The sequence below is a fragment of the Eubalaena glacialis genome, chromosome 9, assembly GCF_028564815.1.
Source record: "Eubalaena glacialis isolate mEubGla1 chromosome 9, mEubGla1.1.hap2.+ XY, whole genome shotgun sequence".
Taxonomy (NCBI): domain Eukaryota; kingdom Metazoa; phylum Chordata; class Mammalia; order Artiodactyla; family Balaenidae; genus Eubalaena; species Eubalaena glacialis.
Genome location: NC_083724.1, coordinates 115,106,283 through 115,131,138, shown reverse-complemented (window position 1 = coordinate 115,131,138; position 24,856 = coordinate 115,106,283). Strand labels below are relative to the sequence as shown.

The 24,856-nt window shown below is 40.3% G+C and overlaps 1 protein-coding gene across 2 annotated transcripts in view; it reads left to right on the top strand.

The window, feature by feature from the left end:
- Window positions 1-24,856, top strand: part of INTS9 (integrator complex subunit 9) — a 123,797-nt gene that overhangs the window by 40,916 nt on the left and 58,025 nt on the right. The window contains exons 3-6 of one of the 2 annotated variants that reach the window (XM_061199464.1): window positions 5,756-5,816; window positions 9,253-9,315; window positions 13,051-13,190; window positions 15,165-15,251. In XM_061199464.1, coding sequence (XP_061055447.1) covers window positions 5,756-5,816; window positions 9,253-9,315; window positions 13,051-13,190; window positions 15,165-15,251 — 351 coding nt within the window. Of the gene's footprint in view, window positions 1-5,753; window positions 5,817-9,252; window positions 9,316-13,050; window positions 13,191-15,164; window positions 15,252-24,856 lie in introns of those variants that run through there. The other variant, XM_061199465.1, reaches the window with a different exon arrangement.

Sequence of the window (24,856 nt, the reverse complement as noted above, 5' to 3'; positions counted from 1 at the left end):
ACTAATGGGATGATTAGCAGCCCATGGCAGTTCCTTACAAAAAGTGTCTTCATTTGCTCAGGCCAGAAACCTTGGAGGTCCACTTGGCTAAAATAGTATCCCCAGTCCCTCTCTATCCCCTCATCCTGCTTTATTTGTCTTCAGAGCACTTCTCATTACATCATATATACATACTTGGTTTATATATTGTCTTTCTTCTCCACTAAAAGGTAAGTTTTATAAGGGCAGAGATTTTGTTTGCTCTCCACTGTATCCCCAGTGCCTAAAAGAGTTCTTGGCATGCAGTAACTGCTCCGTAAATATTTATCATAGGAATGAATCCCTTTGTCTTCTCTGGATTTCAACCCTTCTCTCCTTCTGCATCATTTCGCTATTGTAATCTTTCCTTTATCTTGAATCTTTCCATCTTGACTCAGTCCTTCCCATTTAATTATGCTGTCACTTCTAACTTAAAATGTAAAAGAAAAAGTAAATCTTTTTAACCTTCTCTCAACCCCACTTTCCCCTTCAGCATTCCTAACTCCTTCCCAGTCTGCTTTGCCCACACCAACCACCAGAACATCTCTCGGTAAATCACAAATGACTTCCATGTCATTAGCTATAATACGCATTTGTCATCCTCACCCTCCTTAGCCATTCAGCATCACTCTCCTCCATGATAATGCAGTCCTGGTTTTCGTTACTTCTCTGAATCTTTCTCTTCTATCTACTTTGGAGATTCATTTTCCTCTAACTGGCCATCACACATGAGAATTCTTTAGTATTCAGTGCTTGGCCACAGAGACTCCCCCAAGGGAATTTAATAAATGCTCAGAGGGACTTCCCTGGTGGCGCAGTGGTTACGAATCCGCCTGCCAATGCAGGGACACGGGTTCGAGCCCTGGTCCGGGAAGATCCCACTTGCCGCGGAGCAACTAAGCCTGTGTGCCACAACTACTTAAGCCCTCGTGCCTAGAGCCCGTGCTCTGCAACAAGAGAAGCCACCGCAATGAGAAGCATGTGCACCGCAACGAAGAGTAGCCCCCGCTCACCGCAAGTAGGGAAAGCCCACGTGCAGCAGCAAAGACCCAACGCAGCCAAAAATAAATAAATTTTTAAAAATAAAATAAAAAATAAATGCTCAGGGCCTCGATAACCATCCAGACAATAACTTACAAATGTGTATTTTTAGTTAAGTTCCACATGTGAGTTCCACATTCATAAATCCAAAATGCCTACTTGGTTTCTCTCCTCGGATGTGCCTTTGAAAGCACTTCAGAACTCACCATACCCCAAACTGAGTTTATGATTAAACTTGGTCCAGAAGAGGAGAGTACACCCTCCCAGACCTGGTTTCCCCCCCATGCTGCCCTATCTTAGGGAATGGCACCCTCTTATAAAAGCCAGAGAGCTGGGAGTTCACTTAGATGCCCCCTTCCTCGCTTCCCACATCCAACCTTTCATTAAGCATTGTCATTTTTACCTTCTAGATAGCTCTAGAATCCAGTCACTTCTCTTAAGTGCTACTGTGGTAGTCATCATCCTCTTTTACAGGCATTACTGGTAAAGCTCCTAACCAGTTTCTTCAATTCTGTTCTTGCCCCTGTCTGAATCCAGAGTCTTCTTTTTGTGTAACTTTTTATTTTGAAATTGCTTCAGATTTACGGAAAAGTTGCAAGAATAGTTACAGACAATTCCCAGTTACTCTTACCAGTTACTAACATTTTATCACATTTGCTTTATCACTGCCTCTTTACATTACATACGCATGTCGTTTTTTCTGACCCATTTGAAAGATAGACACAATGCTTCTTTGCCACCTAAATACTTACGTGCCTGTCTTATAAGAAGAAGGACATTCTCTTACATAACCACAGTACAATAAAGAAAATCAGTTAACGTCGATACTATACTAGTATCTGAGCTTGTACCTTATTTACATTTCCCAAGTTATACCAGTTCATATTTCACTGTAATGCCTTTATAGCAAAAAAGAAAAATAACTTACTGGTCTAGGATCCAATCCGGATCACACATTGCATTTGGTCACGTCTTTAATCTCCTTTAATCTGGAAGAGTTTCACAGTCTCTATGTCTTTCATGACCTTGCCATTTTTAGGAGTGCAGGCCAATTATTTTATATAACATCTTTCAATATGGGTTTGTCTCATGTTTCCTCATAATTAGGTTGGGGTTACTATTTTCGGTAGGAATACCACACAAATGCTATGTGTTATCAGAAGGCACTTGATGTCAATTTTCTCCAAAATCACCTTTTAGAAATACAGATCTAATCTCATCTTTCACCCGTTTAAGACCTTTCAGTGGTTTTTCCATTGCTTTTAAATTTATTTATTTATTATTTTTGGCTGCGTTGGGTCTTCGTTGCCGTGCGCGGGCTTTCTCTAGTTGCGGCGAGCAGGGGCTTCTCTTCGTTGCAGTGCGCGGGCTTCTCATTGCAGTGGCTTCTCTTGTTGCAGAGCACGGGCTCTAGGCGGGCGGGCTTCAGTAGTTGTGGCATGCGGGCTCAGTAGTTGTGGCGCACAGGCTTAGTTGCTCCGCGGCATATGGGATCTTCCCAGATCAGGGCTCAAACCCGTGTTCCCTGCATTGGCAGGCGGATTCTTAACCACTGTGCCACCAGGGAAGTCCCCTCCATTGCTTTTAGGATAAATACCAAGTCTGTCTTGGTACATTAGGCTTTATGCCTCTCTTCTAGTATCTTGCTCTTTCTTTTCTTTCAGTTTCAAAGAAGTCTTATCTCCTGCCTGGGAGCAGTCACACAGATTGTTCCTTCATCCAGGAAGGCTCTTCACCCCTCCCTGAACCCACCTTCCCTTAGCCTATTTAGCAGGAGCTCCTCTCTCAGATCATTTATGACTGCAGTTTCTGTATGGGAAGGACAGAGAGAAGGCATTTTAGTTGGATGAGGGGGAGGGTGTATATAGGACCCTCCTTGAAATTTCATTTGGATAACCTTTTTTTTTAAGATGTCCATGCCAAAGCCTGGTGAGAATGGTTGGAGGAAAGTCCTGGGCCCTGTAGCTGTCTTCTTTCTTTATTCCCTCTAAACCCTGCCCCTTGACACAGTTTCCCCTTGACTCTGCTACCATCCAGATGTCAGCTCATTCCTCAGAGACTCAAGGACGTCTTGATGCTGCCTAGACCAGTCCCTTGTTAGGAGACTTTGTGGTGCCTTGTGCTGTGTGCTGCCTCATCATTCGTAACAGCTTGTTCTCTGTGTGATTACTTGGTCTGTCTGTCTTCCCTAACCCCTCAGGAGGACAGGCGCATTTTGCTCACGGTCGTATCACCAGCATCTGAGTGCTCGACACATAAATCAAGATTCATTAATGAATGAGTGAAGATGAATACCTTATCCTCCTTCAGCACTTCACCAAATGACGAGGTTGTTTCCTGTCCCTCTTTCTGGAAAATCGCCCTCTGTCTTCACCTTGTAACTCCTGTTCCCTCTCAAATTTTGTAATCATTAGGAACAAAGTAATAAACCTCTTCCTCTTTGGTAGCTTAAAGTTTACTAGCTCTTCATGGTTTAGTCATTAGCTTGTTGGACCCCAGTAACAAAATATTTCCATCTCTGTAGTCAGCATCCATTTGCCATCTGATGACACATTTGTGTGCCCCTTTATCTTTGGCACTGTTGTTATAACATGGTCTTGCTCTCCTTGGAGCATTCAGTACCATCTACTAGCAATTTCTCAAGTCCAGAATAACTACAGATATTTCATAGAAGGCTTTGACGTTATAAAAAATGTTTAGCAAGAGTTAAAACCACAATACCTGAAATTTTTACTTTTTAAAAAATTATTTTTTGATAAGCAGTGTACCATTTCTTTTTTTTTTTTTTTTTTTTTTAATTTTGCTGCGCCAGGTCTTAGTTGTGGCACGCGGGATCTTTTTTTTTTAGTTGCAGCATGCAGGCTGTTAGTTGCAGCATGTGGGACCTAGTTCCCTGACCAGGGATCAAACCCGGGCCCCCTACATTGGGAGCGCAGAGTCTTAACCACTGGACCACCAGGGAAGTCCCATAAGCAGTGTACCATTTCTAATCACTTGTTGAGGACAAAACTAATTGAATCAGTCATCTGTAATTTGGAGGCTGACTTGTGTGTGTCCGATGGAGAACAGACAGGATGCATGTCCTTTGATCCAGTTCTCTTTGTAAAGGGAAGTGGATAGTTACAACTTCTTTTAGAGAGTTAGTGTGCATGAAATGAGAGCAGTATTCAGATTGTCTTGTCATTACGCTTTTATTAGAATGCTTGGTTTTTTAATCTGATCTGATAGTAAATAATATTTTTTAAGAAGTAAGAAGTCTATAAGTGAAGGTACATATGTGACTATGAAATGAGATGGGAATTAAACAGCTAATGGTAATAGAGTATTTTTCTGGGAAAACTCCCAGAGTTTTAAAAAGAGTTTTTCAGGTATAATTTATGCCAACCAAATTTGATTCTCCTAGTAGTAATTTTCATTCTCAAGAATGAAATCCAAAAATTCTCACTTTTTGATTAATAAAGGCAAAATGTAAACAGAGAATCTAGGCAAAGGGTATGCGGGACATCATTGTACTTACATTCTTACAGCTTTTCTATGAGCTAGTAATTATGTCAAAATTAAAAGTTACCCCTTAAATTCTCACTTTTTTTCCTAAAATTAGATGCATGTATATTTTATTCAGGTTTTTAATCTTTCCTAGAAGATTGACAAATATTCACATATCTATGTTTCAATTTGACTTTCGTACCTACCACCTAATTACAAAGTCAGAATTTGATAAACTTATTTTAGAGAGAGGATGCAATACTATACGTTAACTTGGTTTCTGATTATAGAGTCTTTTAGTCCCATGCCCATACTTTGCCTTTAATTTTTACTTCACAGACTAATTTTGTGTTGAAGTGCTAAAATCGTTTTGCCATCCAACTTGTACTTCTGTGTGCTTTTCTTCATGTATCACCTTGATCGTTAAGTTTTTCTTTTTACCAGCATTTTTATTTTCTCCTGAGTTATTTGCATTTTCAACCTCCAGTATAATTCTTCTGGTCAACCAATAGCACACAGTTAAATCCTGAGCTTACCAGAGTGAATGATTTCTGATTCAGACTTCTTTAATATAATGTATATGTGAAATTAACCTCACCTTCTAGAAATTACTCACTTAGGTATGTTTTTCATAACACTTAGGAAAACTAGCTTCATTTTCCGGAATTGGAAGCTCAAGCCACAGGTAACAAGTTGACTAATTCATTTATAAGTAATGAATCCAGAAGGTGGACTCAAGCAGAATTCAGATTTTTATTTGTGGTGAATTCTGGCTGGTAGGCAGCTTAAGTGCTCTTGTCAGACACCTGACCCCTCTGAGTCTGTTTTGTCATCCACAATATAATGGTCCCATTCGGCCTTCCCCTCAGGCTTGTTGTCAAACACAAGCAAGGTGAAGTTGGGGCCAGTGATGGGAAAACTGTACAATGCTCTAGTGTCTCATCATTCTTTTTTCTCTTTATTATTCTGCATAGCATTCTTTTAATTTTCCCAATTTAGCGCAAAACTGTTTGGCTTTTTAATGTTCCATTGCCACTAATTCTTAAGCTTGATACCACATGGTTATTTTTCATCTTTTTGATTAGTATTTTGGGTAGGCATTGCTGCCAGTAATTTCAAACTGTTTTTCACTTTATGGAGCCAGTACAGTCACTGTGAAATCACTGAGGATTATAATCTATTTAGGATAATTTAATCTTTTGTTTTGCAGTCCCAGGCTGTCTAATCTTCCTGGCTGGTCCCTAAAGGATGGCAATGCTTTCTTGGACAAGGTAATGATTAGCTGAAGCGTATCTACACCCACTGGAAAGCCATCTTGTCATACCGGAGCCACCCGATAATAATGTGACTGATGGGCTCATTTTTTCCCCTGTGTCTTCTCCCTGAAAAATCCCATGTAAAGTCTTCAGTACTTGGTAATTATTGTTTTTAAGAGCCTTTTAAGGAGTCTCAGTGTTCAGGTACAGATCCAGTTTTCTCATGTGTAAAATCTAAGAACTTCTGCTGCAAATACATTTTATCACCACAAAAAGAAAACTATTATTTTTAGAATTGCAATGAGAGTTTCAGTGGTGATGCTTATTAGAGAATTCCATCTAGCTCATTTCTTTTTTTTTTTTTTAAAGATTTTCTTTTGATGTGGACCATCCCCAAAGTCTCTATTGAATTTGTTACAATACTGCCTTTTCTTGGTTTTTTGGCCCCGAGGCATGCGGGATCCCAGCTCCCTGACCAGGAACCGAACCCACACCCCGCCCCCCATCAGAAGGCGAAGTCCCAACCACTGGACCGCCAGGGAAGTCCCTAGCTCATTTCATTTTGAGGCTGTACTGACTCTCCACCTGTAAGGAGTGAACTTTTTTTTTTTTTAATAACTTTAAAACCCCCCCAAACACTGTGAGTTTTAAACTGCTCTGTCAGGGGTCAAATCAGCTAGGGCTTTGTAAAAAGTCTGAGTCTTATTCTTTGGGTGATGAGAGGCCACAAAGGGTTGCAGCGGGCAGTGTCTTCCTCTGCTCAGTCCACCGTGGCTGCCATGTGGAGAACAGACTGAGGAGCGAGTGTTTAACTGCCGGGCAGTGTGCTCTTGGGGGCGTGGGAGGGAAACATGTTTTCAGGTAGATATGAACGAAGGGCCTTCCAGACTATGATCTATGATCCTGGTAGCCTGGAATGGACACTCTTATAAGTTGTGACAGAAGAACATAGTTCTAGGAATCTAGGATTTGGGGTCCTATTATGACTTTAATCACTAACTAGGACTAAAGTAAATGACTCAAATTACTTTTTTTTTTCCCAAGGCTATTAAATTTTTGACATTAGATTATCTTCACAGTAATTCCTTCCTCAGATCAGTTTTTAGGCATTTAACGTATACATGAGAGACCAGAGATAAAAAAAATGTTAAAACTATAATCTAGTCAAATTTTCTCCTGAAAAAAAAATCAGAGGGTAAAGGAAGATTAAAAACTGTAAAGCTTATCCATGCCATTCTTAGGCCTCCAAATCATTCTTCCTCTCCCCAGTTTCAGAATTGAAAGACTGAATAAGTGTAAGGATCCTTAAAATGATTCATCTGAATTGAATAAGGCATTTCCTTCTTGTAATAGATACTGTTAAATAAAGAGGTGCTCTTTTTACAGAATTAATTCCTGTGCCTGCACCCCAACCTCAAGTGCAAGCCAAATGCATGATGTGAAACCAGATTTCCCTCATAGCTAACTGTAAAATTATGTGACAATCAAGAATCCGTGCACCTGATGAAATTTCAGCCTAACTCTCTGCTGGCTGTAAATCATTGTTCCCTGAGAAAGGCTCAGAAGCATCCCATTACCTGTGCATTGTGAGCAAAATGACTTGCATGTGTATGTGGGAGCATTTCATTAGGAGGGAGTGGTGAATAAAATAGAGTAACATTGTAAGTACGTGGAATGGCAAGTATGCTGCTCCAGGCCAGGAAGGATGAGGGCCTCAGAGGAAGCTCTGTCATGTGAGGTACACATACCCTGGTACATGGCAATATGGGGAAGAAGATTACATAGTCAATTTAAGGCCAGGCAGCGCTTTGAAATTTCCCATGATTTGTCTTTAATCATTTTTAACCTCATCCTAAGGGAGCTGGGAGTCTTCTTTCATTAAACATAATTGCTCATTTGTTTTTAGCTGGCAGGTACATTGTAATTAAGAATGGTTTTCAGTCTCTTTTTGGCTCAGCGCTCTACTGGTTAAATGGTACTCATATAAGGAGAGGAACCAGAGTTTACAGTGGAAGGCAAGGGGAGGAAATATTCTATCAAGGTTCTGATAGGAGACTTGTAAAATTCAAAAGGAAAATAACATACAGTTAATACCTTATTTTCAGGTAAAGATTGAGAGTAAAATCATTCAGACTCCAGTATATAAATATAGGTACATATATATGAATATATAGACATTTATGTTTGGTGACTAATGAAAACACAATGGAACAAAGTTCTAACACTATTTTTCTCTTTCCGAAAAGAGGAAACTGTCAACCAAAATCTATCTTTTAGTGGTTTCATTATAGAGTCATAGATAGCTTTAACTTTGGAGCAAAAACTCCTGCATAGATTTCAGTATAAAGTGTCATCAAGGGAAGGCAGCAACTCTGGTGGCCTCCTGGGGGCATTGTAGCAGACTCTGTTGGTGGCCCACTCCTATGTCATAAATCCAACTGCCAATACCTGTATGGCTTTGCCTGACAGTTTTTTCCTAAAGCTGCCCCAAATGCACGAGTTGCTATATAAATATCCCAGGTCCCTTGCCCCTGAGTAGAATAACTCCCAGGTTATTAGGTTCTTAGAGTTTCCCCATGGGAGTGACTCCCTGTTGCCGACAGTGGTATGTAGCTCTGTAACATATCCGTTATCGGTCACCTGCTTTTCCCTTTATCACTTGCCCTTCCTCCTGCTGGGTTTTTTGTTGTTTGTTTGTTTTTAGCACCTCCCTTGTAAGCTTTCACACACCCTTTTCTCAGGATCTGTTTGTGAAGGAATCCAAAGTAAGACAGGCACATTAAATACTGTAGGTCACGGGCAGAGTGGGAGCTGCACTAAATTCTCTTTCTTTATAAGTACACTTTTTTCTTTTGAATGGTGGTGGTGGTGGTTTAATCCCTACCCTGTACTCTTCATCTCCCTCCTTATTTGCCCCTCAAACCTTGGTAGGAGGAGAAAGGGGCTCTAAATCATTTGTCTACGCCCTGGACTCCTAACCTAATTGCAGAACAAAATCACTGGAGGTGCTTGTTATAAACACCAGTTCCATGGCCTCATCCTTAGTTTCTCATCCCTTAGATCTTAGGTAGGGCCCAGGAATCTACTTCCATCAGTGTTCCAGATCATTCTGATATTGCTGGTATGGTCCATCTAACAATTATTTGGAAAGCTTTGGGTCATGAGTTATGGAAGCAGCATGTGTCCACACATGGCTTCCTTGAAGAGGCATCAAGAAATGTGCATTCAAGTCCTGAGTCAGCCACCAGCCAGCATTTTTTAAATCCTAAATAAAACATTTAGCCTCCCTGAGCTTAAACAATGAACAGTTGACCTAAATAACCTTCCAGCTTCCCTCCAACTCCAGCAATCTGTGATACTTCATGGAAAGTTTGGTTTGGGGATGAAATTTCTTTGGCGCTGTATCTATTGGATATTACTTCGTAGAATTTTTTCTTTTCATGTCTTTTAGGAGCTAAAGGAGTGCTCAGGTCATGTATTTGTGGATTCTGTGCCCGAATTCTGCCTACCAGAGGTAAGATTAAAGTGAATCTTGTTGTAGAAACAAAGCATATCTTATCATCTCTCAAACTGAAATCAAGAAATAATTTTCAGGGGCTTAGCTTCCTATTTTCAAATTGAAATGGATCTGTTATTCTAGGCACTTTGTTTTACAGCTAAAATATCATTTAGGAGCTTTTTATATTGTCTGTAAATCATTGAAGTCACCCTCTTCTTCCCGTCCCTAGCTCTTTCTATAATCCACATTGACACTCACACTGGAGCATAGTTTTGGTAAAGAAATATCTCAAGCCTTTTAATTTTGTAATTACAGTCATCCCTCGGTATCTGTGGGGGATTGGTTCCAGGAGCCCCTGTGGATACCAAAATCCACGGATGCTCAAGCACTTTATATAAAATGATGGAGTGCAATGAACAGAGTCAGCCCTCTGCATCTGCAGGTTTCACAGCCACAGATACAGAAGGCCGACTGGATAATGCCTGTGTCTTAGGTTAGCCATACTTTTTCTAGTCTTGGGTAATTGGGAGTTACTGTTATCCAGCCAGTACAGTAAACTGTAAAAATTCTTGCTGACTTGAAATGACATACGGAATATTGCTTGAAATTCATGGATTCTGAACTGAGTCATGGATATCTGTCGCTTACATATCATCACAGTGAGACTTGTTATAAGTGTTTGAGTCCAGTTTCATTGTTTTAAAGGAAACAAAGATCAGTTTGCATTAGTCTTAAAGGAAACTAATCTCAGCTGACAGGCCTAATCCCCAGAGTGGCCTAGATGGAGTTCTCAGCTCACAGATGAAGTGTAGGGAAGCCAGTAGCCAGTCCAGGGTTCCTGAGGAAATCAATAAGAAGCTACCATTCTATTCTTTCCGTGTGCCCAGGGGATGTCAGTGCCTGTCGAAAATACTTTCACATTTCAGTGCCAGAGAAAAAAAGAAATTGGGAGTGCTGTGTCCCTTATTTTTGTCCTTTCTTCCTCTCTCTCTTTCCATTTCTACAACTTCCTTTGATACCCTTTAGATAAACTTTTTTCTCTCTCTCTCTTTGTAGTAGGTGATGTGCCCTTTTAGGACACCAGAGTGAAAGAGAGGAAGAAAAACAAAGAAGGACATGGTAATTGAAATTGGCAAATAAGGGAGAAAGTTTGAGGTACACTAGTAAGAACAAGTGTGAAGGTAGACAGTTATTGAGAATCCTGAGCTCTCCCTAACTGCTAATAAAATCTTTTTCGTCATCTTCATTTGTCATTTAATAGTTGGTGGGGCAGTTCCCCATCTGTTCAAAGATTGCTAATCCTAGGTGCTACATTTATTGTCAGTTTACTGCCTGTGGCGCTGACTGCTGCAGCCTTCAGCTTGTGGCCCGCAGTGGAGGATTCCTGGCTTGGAGTTCTGGTGACTTTCTGACTTGCTCCATCAACTACTAAACTTTGAAATTAAACAGTCACCGTTTCACAGTTCACCTTTGCCAAGCTAAAGCAGCACTGTTATATTTAGGGTTCTAAAGCCATATAGGTTTTTTCAACTAATGTCATAATTTGTGGTTTATGACAAGTTAGTAGTAGTCACTATTTTAAGGGAAACCAGGGCATTGTATGATCAGGAGAAAATACGAGAGTTGTTGAATTAGGAGAGAGGGACTTACTACACTGTCCAATCTTGGCTGACTTGTGGCTGAGCCAGGCAGAACTAAAGTCCCAGTCCTCATGGAATTTATAATCTAGCGCAGCTACCTTAAATATCTTTGTATTCCCCCAAAGTCTACACTGTAGACTGTGCATAAAGTCTAGGACAGTATAGTAAGCAACCAATACATTATGATTGTTTTGACTCAGTTTATGGTCTGTAGAACCCAAGTGTCTGTATATAAAAGTTTAAAATTAAAATAATCTTTATGGGATTTCATTGAGTGAAAGTATGCAAGTGAACATATAGATGTGAATATATAAACATAGTTTGGGTGTTAAATTTATTTCTCAGAGGAAAATTTTTTATGTAGGCACTCTTGATATATATCCAAGCAGAAAATATATATATATATTTTCCCCCCAGCTGTCCTCACCAAATTTCTTATCATTCTAGACTCTGTGGGCTGATTCTTATATAGTAAAGAGAAATTTCAAATATTCCTACCCAGTTTCTGTATAGGTAGAAGGAAAGTAGGGATGCTGTTGGGTTTTACTGTTGCTTCACCTCTTCTTCCCTTGTTTTCTTCTGGACGTGTCACTCTGCTACTCTGTCTTAATCTTCTCATTTGTTTAAAAATGGTTCTAGAGAGTTGGTGGGGAATAGGACCAGCAGGATGTCCCATGACCCTTTGTTATGTGAGGATATTGTCTTGGAAGTGCAGTACACAACATGGAGTTAAGTTATGTCCTTAGACATTTTATTCACGCAGATTGCCATTGCCCTGACGGTGAGTAGCTTCTGACCTCTACTCTCCATGCTGTCCTCAGGAGCTGATTATGCCTTGGCGGCTTTATTAAATCAACTTACTTTACACATAAAGTCACCAACCAGAAGATACCCACACCCAAAATGGCACACTGTCTCTGTTATTTGCAAAGAGGGCACAGACATCTTTGTTACTTCTACTCTGTGGGGGACATAGTAGCTCTGTAACCCATTCTGCTAACTAAAACTCTTTCTTGAGTTACCCCATCCTGTCCGTACTGTACCATACAGTTTCCACAGGGTAAGTTCCATGAGGGAGAGCTCAGAGACTAAGATGATGTCTCTGAACCGCTGCATCTCACTTTTCTCCACAGAGGGTGCTGCTTATAACGATACAATCCTCCAACAACAGTGCGCCAAGGCCTGTTATGTCCTGGCTACCACAGCGGGGAGGGGACAGAGATGAGTCACATAGGATTCTTGAGCTCAGAGACATTCAGTTTTGGGGGGACAAAGTGATAACTTTGAGGTGCCTGCCTTTGTACAGAATAATAACTGCCACAAGAGGGATATTCATAAAGTGCCTTGACAGTTCAGAGGAAGAAGTGGTTTCTTTCGTCTGGGCAAATAAGGAAGGCTTAGTGGAAGAAGAGAATTGAGCCTTAAAAGGCAGGTAGGACTTAAATTTATGGGAAAAAAGTTCCCTTCTACTAAAAGAGCGTTCATGAAAATTTACCAAACATGGGTAGCATTTTTTCTCACCTGCCAACCTGTCTTTTCCCTTTTCACATGACCTTAATAATGGAGTGAAGGGTAGAGCGGGGGTTGTGACTAGGGTAGAACACAAGAGTATAACCTCCTCTTACGACTCTGCCACTACATTTGCGGGGGGTCTACACCCAACACTAGTGGTCAGAAGTTACGCCAAAAACAGTAGCCTCCCGCATTTGACTTTTGAAGAGCTGGTTTCTGTGTGCCTCTCCCTCACGGCTGATACTGTGCTGTCTGCTTCGTGTTACCTGCTTCCACCTGCCAGGCAGCAGCTGCTGAAGTGTCCTGTTGTCGTTCATCCTCGCATGTCTGACTCGCAAAACTCTGTTTTAGTAAAATCAGAGCACCTCTGGCGGTCGGACGGGCTGCACTCTCGTCAGTAGCCATCCTGTCCTGCCGCGTAATGTCAACATTAGGAAGTATCCTAAACTGAGAGAATAGAAGCGTTGCAGGAAAGGCATCATTATTCTGTAGTACCAAAGCCACTCCTCTGCATTCTGGCAACATCATTTTTCAGTCCCATCACGTTGATCTATGTGCCCCGCACAGATATCTATCATTCCCTCCCCTTTCTTTTCAGACCGAGCTAATAGATCTGTCTACGGTAGATGTGATCCTCATCTCTAACTATCACTGCATGATGGCTCTGCCCTACATCACTGAGCACACGGGGTTCACAGGCACGGTCTATGCCACAGAGCCCACCGTTCAGATCGGCAGGTGAGAGCATTTCTTCCTGTGCCATTAGAGAGTGGCTGGTGAGCTCCTCCCTTCAGTGGTGACTGTTAATAGAGTGTTGTGCGAGGAGGGATTGTTATTTCCCTCTGAGCAGCTGACCCAGAGAACGGGCACGAATAGACAACTCTCCAGATAAAACAAATGTCCTTTGGAGTTGCCTAGAGACTGATGCTGCGAGTAATGGTCGTTAGTCTTTTTTAGAAAAACGGGAGCAGGGAGTTTGCAGAGACAGCTCCTCTGTGCAGATGATACTAATTAGGGGAAGTATCATTCAGTAGGATGCCACCAGGATGCAGTGCAGAGAGCTTCGGGAGGAAAGGAACACAGCATATTTAAGAAAAGAGGAAGAAATTTTACTACTTTGCTTTCAAAATTTCCCCCCTTTTATGGTATAGTGCAGACCATAAATGGGGACGGTAGAAAACAGGGTAATTAGATGGATACGTTGTCTGTACTGTTGACATAGTGAAACTCAGGACTGTATGGAATAAAAACCTCAGAGCCTTTCTTTGACTCTGAGAATGCTGTGCTGTCTCTTCCCCTGCCCCTCCCAAGCCTCCATGGGACAGATGGTTGTTTCAAGTAACCATAGCATCATTTAGTGAGAAGAAAATTACCCCAGAAGAAAAGAATTGTGTTGAAGCAAACAAAGAAGTATGGTATAAGGTAATACTATCAAGACCCAAAATATGGGATCTAAGTGCTTTGGGTTCTAGAATCTGACTGAAGTCCAATACGATGGAATTACCAGAAATGAAACAAAATGTGTCCTTGTTTTTGTGTCAAACCATATTACCTGCAGTGTGTACAGAAAAACATAAAGGATCTGAGGAAGAGACATTGTAGGAAAGTAAAACACTCAAGATGATGTAACAGTTTTGGTGAGAGGACAAGCTGAAAACATTAGATTCTAGTCTGAAAAAGTTAAAGCCTGAGGATGGACATACCAGACTGTTCTGCAGAAAGCTACAGCCAGAAAAATAATGAGCCTGGATCCCGTATCTTAGAATGCTGGAACTGGTACTGCTCCTTCAAGATGAAAGACAATTTAAAAAAAAACAGATGAAAGACGATGATAGTATTAGGAATAAGTAAATAAGTGGAAATGAAGTTGTTCGGCATTCAAATCCTAATAAATTTATGGCTTGCCATGTCTGTGTGTTTATTGGGAGAGGATTTAAATCAATATGGAACATCTATACTGGATTGTGTAGGGGATTCAAGATGTTGAAAGTCTATTTCTAGCTTTTTGGTCGTCCCCTAGCCATCCAGGGTCCCATCAGTGCTGTGTTCCCATGTATTCCTCAGAGCATGGGATCATTGATCCAGTTGAGTGCGGCATCGCTTATATTCCCTCAGTTGTGACTCTGTGGTGACCCAGCTTGTGATCTGCAGAGCCTGTCCTTTGGCAGGTCCTTGAGTTAGAGTTTTAGGATTAGTCCTTAGAGTATTCTTCCATGTGGAATTTTGTTAATTCCTAAAATGTATATGAAGAGAACTTATTTTACCAGTTTAAAATGTCCATTTAATATTGTCATTGAAAAACAATCCTACCCCCACCTCTGCTGCCACCAAAATCAGGTACTTCATGCTCATTTAACTACTTCTCCTTTTGTATTTTTAATTACCTAAATAAAGGCAGAGGTCTTAAGAGCGTGAGTTAAACCATAGGCTTATATATTTCAGTGTTTAGAGACAAAAAGCGCACACCAGGCTTATTTTAAAGGTGAATTAAATCATTTACATCCAGAATTTTTAACATGAAAATTCAACGCAAAGGCTAGGTTTTTGTTCAACTCTATGTAAAATGGTGCCCACATTTATATGCAGCAGAGAGAGGAAAGACGACTGGGGAGGGCAGACAGGCAAGCCTGCTTCCCTTGGCTACAGTGTTAAGAGTGCCATGTTCTTCTGATTCCTTTTTGAGTGTTCATCACTTTCTTTGTTTAAACTCAGGCTTCTCATGGAAGAGTTGGTGAACTTCATTGAACGCGTGCCCAAGGCTCAGTCTGCCTCCTTGTGGAAGAACAAGGATATTCAGCGGTAAGCAGCGGGCCATCTACTCCCCATGGCAGTAGAGCTGGGGGCTTTGCAGAACAGTCTCAATTGTTTTCATATTTTCTGCTTAAATGTTTATACTGTTAGAATTAAGATCCCCTTTCCCTGTTTTATGGAAGGGTTGTGTTTGATTCAACCGTCATATTTGAGAGGCAACCATACCATATGCAAGGTAGTATGCTAGGTCCGGGAGTTTTTAAAAATAAGTAAAACAGTTGGCTGTCTCTTTGACGTGCTGAGGGGTTAATGGGAAATCGGACAAACAGTTAAATTACAGTCTTGGGTGGCATGTATTATAAGAGATGCTTGGTCACAATGCTGTAGGCACTCAGAAAATGAAGAACTTTCTCTGCTTAGGGAACTGAGGAGGACATTCCTTAGCAGATGACAATTAAGATGGGTCTCAGAGGAAGGAAAGGACTTTTCCTGATAGAAAGGGTCGTAAAGTGGGGTCCAGGCACAGCACCGTAGGATATAGTATATTAGGGAACAGTGAGAAGTTCAGGGTGGGTTAGAATTAGCTGAGTAAAGAGGTGAAAGGCGAAACCAGACAGGGACATTGGAGCAAGATAATGAAGCGTCTGCTGTGTCAAGATGGAACTTTTTATTATTGAGAGCGGGAAGCCCATCAGGGGAGGTTGACAAGGCGGTGAATGACGTGATCGCATATTTTTTTAGGGGAAGTAACCCTGGAAGCATAAGAGAGGATGGATGGGGGTGCAGAGATGGGGGCGGGAAGCCCAGCGGCAGAGCTGATTCAGAAACCCAGGCCAGAGAACAAAGGCCTGGGCTAAGGCTATAGATGAAGTAAGTAGAAACGCAGTAGAGGAGGCGGGAGGCAGCTTGATTCTACTTCCACTCTCATATTTGATCGGCAGCAGAGGACACGAGTCAGCCCTAACATACTGCAGTTGGTCCAGCCCTGCCAACTGCTGCCCTCACCTCCCAGCACCGCAGCCCCAGCCGTCCAGGCCTGGCGTCCAGAGTCTGGAGTAAAAGCCCATCTGTGACTTCTTAGGTAACGTGCGTTCCTTACACTCCTACCCAAGTCCACTCTTCTCCAGCTACCTCGCCACTGGGTTCTCTTTCCCTCTAGGTCCGTGATTTGTTCGCCATCTACTTACCTAAACTTTAGAATGTCTTGGCTTTTGTGACATTCTTTCTACAAGGATATGAATATGTAGCTAGGAGAATATGCTGTGGTTTTTATACTGTAACTGTCTCAGAGTTTGAGCATGTGAGTCTCCTCCTTTATGCATTCCTTTTTGTACGTGTTATTTATTTTATTTAACTTGTGTAGCACTTGTTATGTGCCAGACACTCTTCTCAGTGTTTTATTTAATTCACTTAGTTCTTTAACATTATCATTTTACAGAAGAGAAAACAGGCACAGAGAGGTTAAGTAACTTATTCAAGGTCAGCCAACTACTGGGCGGTAGAATTTGGATTCAAACCCAGGCAGCTGGGCTAGTCTGGTTCCAGAGTCCGTGCCCTTAACCCCTGTGCTGGGCCGCTTCTCAGCCACATACAGGCTTCTCGCGGGCATGTGAGCCCCCTCTCACGTGAGGGGAGAAGTAACATAACTGTGCACATTTTCTCCTGTGTTTTATGGATCTTCTTGTGTCTCTGTTTCCTTGACTGGGGATATGGTGTCTGTCTGGCTTCTCATTAGGAAACGCCTTCTGGACATGCACTAGTCTGAGTCTTCTCTGTGCACATGGATGGCTTCCTTGATCTGTCCGCCCACCCGCTTGGTACAGGTCCCCTCCCGTCCTCGTTGTACATTCTTATTCTCAGCTCCCTTCCTCCTGCCCATTGCATACCTCCTTCCCCTTTTCTCCCTCTCCCATGTGCCCACTGGCCCACATTCACCTCACTTCTCTCCATCTCCCTCCTTAGAAACCTGAGGACTTTGTTTTCTTTCCCTGTGGAACACGTACACCTTGGCTTCCCTCACTTCCTCCTTTTAAATTTATACCCTTAAATATTCTGCCACAAATAATTTTGGCACACCAGAAATGATGTTCAAAGGTCACTGTTTCCTGAATCCCAAACCCTGGGCCAAGTCTTAAGGAAGTCCAAGTCCTTATTTTGCCTTTTCTTCTGTGACCTTGGGCAGAGTCCTTGGCAGTTTTCTTTGCTTCCCATTCTTTGTAAAATACAAGATAACTGGCTCACCAAAAAAAGGGCCATCATATATTAGGGAAAAAGGTGAATTGAACTTGAAGGAGCAGAGGACTAGGGAGGGGGCCAGAAAGTTATTTCCTGAGGTGCTTAGGGAATACAAAGGTGCTAGTTGAAATAAAACCTTGAATTTGCTGTCTCGCCACCTGGTGGGCAAAAATCAGAAGCTGTTGAGAGCTAACTTGGTAGAGGAGCAAGAAGTTGGGCCAGTCAGAGACTATTTCATTACTTCATGCAACCTGACCATAGTTCTGACCCTGGTCAAGCAGTTTGTTTTGGCTTTTGAGTGTGAGACGAGCCATAGTTACTGATAGACAAAGAGAAGAGTCTAATTATTGGAAAGATTGTGCTGAGGTGTTAGACAAACCAAGAAAGCTGTGTCCTGTTTTTCTCTTGGAGAAACTCAGCATAAATATTAGAAGTGGTAGAAAAATCTGAGGAGCTATTTTTTAATTGACATCAGATAAGAGAATTCTTTTGAGGTATTCACCTAGAATTTAATCTTGGGCCAGAATACTAAAAGTGCTGCATTTGAACATTTATGCTGAAGGATTTACACCACTTTAAAAGTTCCCTCCGTCATGAGCTAGTTGATATCAAGTGTTTTAAGATACTGTGACACACTGTATTGAGAAGCACTGGGTTTTTTTGTTTTTGTTTGTTTGTTTGTTTTTGCTGTCTAGTACAGTGACTAAGTGATGTGGGCTTTGTCTTCTATTTTTTTATTTATTTATTTTTTAATTCCTGCATTCTCCTTGTCCAGTTCCTATAAAATAGGGGTCACAAACTCAGATGCCTCCAGGGATGAGGAAGGGGTTTATAGGTAAGTACAGGAGTGAGGTGGGCTGCCAGGAATTGTGGACCAGTGACTACACCTCTCTAAAGGGGCAGCTGACACACAGCTTCAGCAGACTTTTGGCCGTATGGGAAAGTGAGCGCATCACTGCCAAATCTTCCCTTTTACTTTTTTTTTTTTTTTTAAAGAAGCTCAAGATCTGGATGTTTTAAATGTGATTTTTTTTTCATCTTTAAAAAATGTTGGCTCTCACATTAAAGTAAAATTCTGTATGATCCAAGCAAAACACCTCCATGAGTTGGATTTGAGTCCCCAGGTTTTGACTTATACTTAAAACCTTTTACAGGCAGTTTCTTGGTTAAATGTCAAGAATTAATGCATCTTAGTAGCTTAAGTTACTAATAAGACCAACTAAAAAAACAATGAATTAAAATCTTTCAGATTCATTGGTTTCTGACAAATTCCTTTAAATCACAGGAAGTTAGTTTGAATTAGCATTTGATTTAGTATTAGTATGTTTACCAAAAAAAAAAAAAAATTATTCTTGCTTTTTGGCAGCTGCCTGACTCCCTGCCTCAGTCGACACTGCTCCCTGAAGTTTATTTAGAAGTTAGCCATCCTTCTTCCTCATTTTGACATTGTAGCTTATACTTCTTGAAAAAGAGATTTTTGAAGGGTAGGAAAAGGAGAATCCCTTACAGTATAATTTTTGAGCCTCTGACATTCCCATATGCACTTCAAAATTTAGGTTTTTAATGGGAAAATTTAAAGCACAATATTCCACTGAAGAAACTTACCCAGTCTCTAGTATTTTTAATATAAGGGTAGCATTTTTGTATAAGACTAGAAATTTACAATTATAATTAAGAATAAATCATCACAGGGTATTGTCATAATCCTCTGACAAGCATTAAGGAGTTATGCATTAATATATTCCTGGCTGAAATGTTATGGCAGTTTTCAGTACTCAGAGCTTAAAATGTGGGTTTATATCTTTTAGAAGACATAAAATTTTTTTAAAAAGCGTATTGTACTTGAAGTTCCTCTGCTCTGACACTCCTTGGGTATTTATAGAGGAATTTATCAGGTCTAACTATGTAGTAGGAAGAAAATTAAAGCTACGGGCTTGGAGGTCAAATAGACTGGTGTTTGAGTTCCTTCCAGATCTGCTTCTTAGCTGCAGAAGTTTATTTCTTCTAGGCTCTGTTTCCTCGTTTATAAAATAGGAATAATATTAGCAGCTTCACAAGGTTGTTGTGAGGACTAAATGAGTAATACAAGTAAAGTCCTTAAAACAGTGCCAGGCACACAGTAGGTGCTCAGTAAACACCAACAACCTTTCTCCCTTTAATGATATACTTGGCTCACATAACCCCCTTTCAGTAACCAGCACACGTCTGCCTTCCACAGCCTTATTTATCTTTCAGTGCTACCTTTCCTGATGAGAGCAAAGTGGTATAGTAGAAGGAAGATTGTTTTCCTAATCCCACTGTTGCCTCTAGTTAGCAGTGTCATTCAGATTCTGGGACTCAGTCTTCTTTTCTGTAAAATAGGAGAATTGAATTAAACTATCTCTAAGTTTGCTTATGTTATAGTTTTTAAAGATGCCCTTAAGCAGGTGCTCAGAGAGTGGCAGTACTTTGATGGAGTCGTCACAACTCGGCAGTTCTTCAGCTTTGCCGTTCCAGAAATTTAATCATTATTTCATTTCACTCAGAGTTGATTAGCCTCTGAAGACTGGTTTGGGCTAACTAAACTCCCAGGATACTGACTGAGAAACAAAAATCCCATTTAATTACTTTATCCTGAGATATCTGCCTAGCTCCAGAACTAGGGTGGTTCATCTGTCTAGGACTTGCTGTTCTGGGCAGCAAGTCCACTTAAAGAGATCAAGTTATAGGTAAGAGGTTTTTGATGAGCATAAAATTAAAGCAGAGATGGTTTAGGCCCTCTCAGGAATTGTTTCTGTCATGCTTCAGTAGCCTAAGCAATTGCCTTTGTACTTTGGAGAGAGAAATTGATCTAAAACAAAAAAACAGGGATTATAATCTGGTTTCAGTTTAGTATTGAGAAGTGCTTGATTTTCAGGCTTTACTTTTGGTAAATTCCATAAAGATCACTCTGCTAGCCCATCTCCACCCCACCCCACTCACATGTATAGTAAGCACACTTCACTGTAATGAGAAGAAAGAAACTTCTCTGCTTCTTGTATTCTTTGTATTCTGCTCTTATATTTATTTTGTTCAGTCATTCATTCATCAAACACTTAGAAAAAGCCCAACCAGTGTTTTATTTATAAGCTTTTAAGTGGTCCCTGTGGACCTAAAAGTCCTGCTCTTTTAAGAAAACACATGATGTTGTGCTGGTAGGATGGAAGAAGAGACAGCAGAGCTCTGGCGTGATGTCAAGCCCTGGGAAAAAAGTTTATTAAGCACTGAAGTGTGATAAGAACAAAACAAAAAAATGAAATCTTTTAGAAAGTACTTATTAAGCATTTAGACTCTGAGAACTTGACTTTGATAAATTGGAAAGCCAGAAAAAACAGAACTAGTTCCCATTGGGTTTCCTTATCCGACTTATCCTTAATCAGCCAATAATCCTAATGGCTTTGAATGGCTCTGTAAATGCCTCTTTAATTATGGCCTCAAGCATAAGGAGAGTTTTAGGGAAAGCTGAGTTAGACAAGATGTTAGGAGATAGAAGGAAGTAATGAGGAAGTGACTAAATATCTCAAAAGAGTGAAAAAGGTGTTAGCGAAAGAAATTTGGGGGTATAAATAAGAAATTTAGAGGACTTCAGTCTCATTTGTTCATTAACTACCAAGTGCCTGGCATTATAAGTTTTCAGGGAAATGCCCCCAAAAGTTTAAGGCATAGTCCCTGTACCCAAGGAGCTTGTTGAGCAGAGATTACGTACTAAGTGGCAAGACTCAAGCTTGGTTTGGCAGGTTAAGCAGGGTTTGAATGAGGGAAGAGATCGTTCCAAGATAAGAGAACATTGTGGGCAAAAACATAGCAACATGGCATGATTGAGAGGGGACTGGCTTGGTTAAAATCAGCCAGTGCACACCAGGAAGGAGAGAAAAGCATTGAAAGCTAACCTTGTACAAAAGAATATTGAAAGTTTGTTCTTTTGGAAAAGCCAACAATACATTTGACTAATTCCTAGTTTAAATCTTTTGTCTAGCTAATAGAAAACTTATCAAAATTGTTTGTGAAAACATAGTCACCAAACCTATGTGATAAAGGAAACCTCTAAACATTTCCAAAGAGAGAAATGACAAATAATTAGTTTTAGATCTGAAAGCAGTGTAGTCAGTATATAAGGTACCAGAATAAGATACCCAAAGAATTTAAGCATAGAGTGAAGGGGAGGAATTCATAGGCACTGAATATCATAGATATATAATGTTAATAATATATATTATATATACACATATGTGTGTGTGTGTGTGTGTGTGTAATTTCTCATTTGCTGTGGTCTTCAACAGTTTTTTTTTTTTTTAAACATCTTTATTGAAGTATAATTGCTTTACAATGGTGTGTTAGCTTCTGCTTTATAACAAAGTGAATCAGTTATACATATACATATGTTCCCATATCTCTTCCCTCTTGCATCTCCCTCCCTCCCACCCTCCCTATCCCACCCCTCTAGGTGGTCACAAAGCACCGAGCTGATCTCCCTGTGCTATGCGGCTGCTTCCCACTAGCTATCTATTTTACATTTGGTAGTGTATATATGTCCATGACACTCTCTCACCCTGTCACATCTCACCCCTCCCCCTCCCCATATCCTCAAGTCCATTCTCTAGTAGGTCTGTGTCTTTATTCCCGTCTTGCCACTAGGTTCTTCATGACCTTTTTTTTTTTCCTTAGATTCCATATATATCTGTTAGCATACTGTATTTCTTTTTCTCTTTCTGACTTACTTCACTCTGTATGACAGACTCTAACTCCATCCACCTCATTACAAACACCTCCATTTCATTTCTTTTTATGGCTGAGTAATATTCCATTGTATATATGTGCCACATCTTCTTTATCCATTCATCCGATGATGGACACCTAGGTTGCTTCCATGTCCTGGCTATTGTAAACAGAGCTGCAATGAATATTTTGGTACATGACTCTTTCTGAATTATGGTTTTCTCAGGGTATATGCCCAGTAGTGGGATTGCTGGGTCGTATGGTAGTTCTATTTTTAGTTTTTTAAGGAACCTCCATACTGTTCTCCATAGTGGCTGTATCAATTTACATTCCCGCCAACAGTGCAAGAGTGTTCCCTTTTCTCCACACCCTCTCCAGCATTTATTGTTTCTAGATTTTTTGATGATGGCCATTCTGACTGGTGTGAGATGATACCTCATTGTAGTTTTGATTTGCATTTCTCTAATGATTAATGATGTTGAGCATTCTTTCATGTGTCTGTTGGCAATCTGTATATCTTCTTTGGAGAAATGTCTATTTAGGTCTTCTGCCCATTTTTGGATTGGGTTGTTTGTTTTTTTGTTATTGAGCTGCATGAGCTGCTTGTAAATCTTGGAGATTAATCCTTTGTCCGTTGCTTCATTTGCAAATATTTTCTCCCATTCTGAGGGCTGTCTTTTGGTCTTGTTTATGGTTTCCTTTGCTGTGCAAAAGCTTTTAAGTTTCATTAGGTCCCATTTGTTTATTTGTGTTTTTATTTCCATTTCTCTAGGACCTGGGTCAAAAAGGATCTTGCTGTGATTTATGTCATACAGTGTTCTGCCTATGTTTTCCTCTAAGAGTTTGATAGTGTCTGGCCTTACACTTAGATCTTTAATCCATTTTGAGTTTATTTTTGTGTATGGTGTCAGGGAGTGTTCTAATTTCATACTTTTACATGTACCTGTCCAATTTTCCCAGCACCACTTATTGAAGAGGCTGTCTTTTCTCCACTGTATATGCTTGCCTCCTTTATCAAAGATAAGGTGACCATATGTGCGTGGGCTTATCTCTGGGCTTTCTATCCTGTTCCATTGATCTATATTTCTGTTTTTGTGCCAGTACCAAACTGTCTTGATTACTGTAGCTTTGTAATATAGTCTGAAGTCAGGGAGCCTGATTCCTCCAGCTCCATTTTTCGTTCTCAAGATTGCTTTGGCTATTCGGGGTCTTTTGTGTTTCCATACAAATTGTGAAATTTTTTGTTCTAGTTCTGTGAAAAATGCCAGTGGTAGTTTGATAGGGATTGCATTGAATCTGTAGATTGCTTTGGGTAGCAGAGTCATTTTCACAATGTTGATTCTTCCAATCCAAGAACATGGTATATCTCTCCATCTATTTGTATCATCTTTAATTTCTTTCATCAGTGTCCTATAATTTTCTGCATACAGGTCTTTTGTCTCCTTAGGTAGGTTTATTCCTAGATATTTTATTCTTTTTGTTGCAATGGTAAACGGGAGTGTTTTCTTAATTTCACTTTCAGATTTTTCATCATTAGTATACAGGAATGCAAGAGATTTCTGTGCATTAATTTTGTATCCTGCTACTTTACCAAATTCATTGATTAGCTCTAGTAGTTTTCTGGTAGCATCTTTTGGATTCTCTATGTATAGTATCATGTCATCTGCAAACAGTGACAGCTTTACTTCTTCTTTTCCGATTTGGATTCCTTTTATTTCTTTTTCTTCTCTGATTGCTGTGGCTAACACTTCCAAAACTATGTTGAATAATAGTGGTGAGAGTGGGCAACCTTGTCTTGTTCCTGATCTTAGTGGAAATGGTTTCAGTTTTTCACCATTGAGGACAATGTTGGCTGTGGGTTTGTCATATACGGCCTTTATTATGTTGAGGAAAGTTCCCTCTATGCCTACTTTCTGCAGGACTTTTATCATAAATGGGTGTTGAATTTTGTCAAAAGCTTTCTCTGCATCTATTGATGTGATCATATGGTTTTTCTCCTTCAATTTGTTAATATGATGTATCACGTTGATTGATTTGTGTATATTGAAGAATCCTTGCATTCCTGGAATAAACCCCACTTGATCATGGTGTATAATCCTTTTAATGTGCTGTTGGATTCTGTTTGCTAGTATTTTGTTGAGGATTTTTGCATCTATGTTCATCAGTGATATTGGCCTGTAGTTTTCTTTCTTTGTGACATCTTTGTCTGGTTTTGGTATCAGGGTGATGGTGGCCTCGTAGAATGAGTTGGGGAGTGTTCCTCCCTCTGCAATATTTTGGAAGAGTTTGAGAAGGATAGGTGTTAGCTCTTCTCTAAATGTTTGATAGAATTCGCCTGTGAAGCCATCTGGTCCTGGGCTTTTGTGTGTTGGAAGATTTTTAATCACAGTTTCAATTTCAGTGCTTGTGATTGGTCTGTTCATATTTTCTATTTCTTCCTGGTTCAGTCTTGGCAGGTTGTGCATTTCTAAGAATCTGTCCATTTCTTCCAGGTTGTCCATTTTATTGGCATAGAGTTGCTTGTAGTAATCTCTCATGATCGTTTGTATTTCTGCAGTGTCAGTGGTTACTTCTCCTTTTTCATTTCTAATTCTATTGATTTGAGTCTTCTCCCTTTTTCTCTTGATGAGTCTGGCTAATGGTTTATCAATTTTGTTTATCTTCTCAAAGAACCAGCTTTTAGT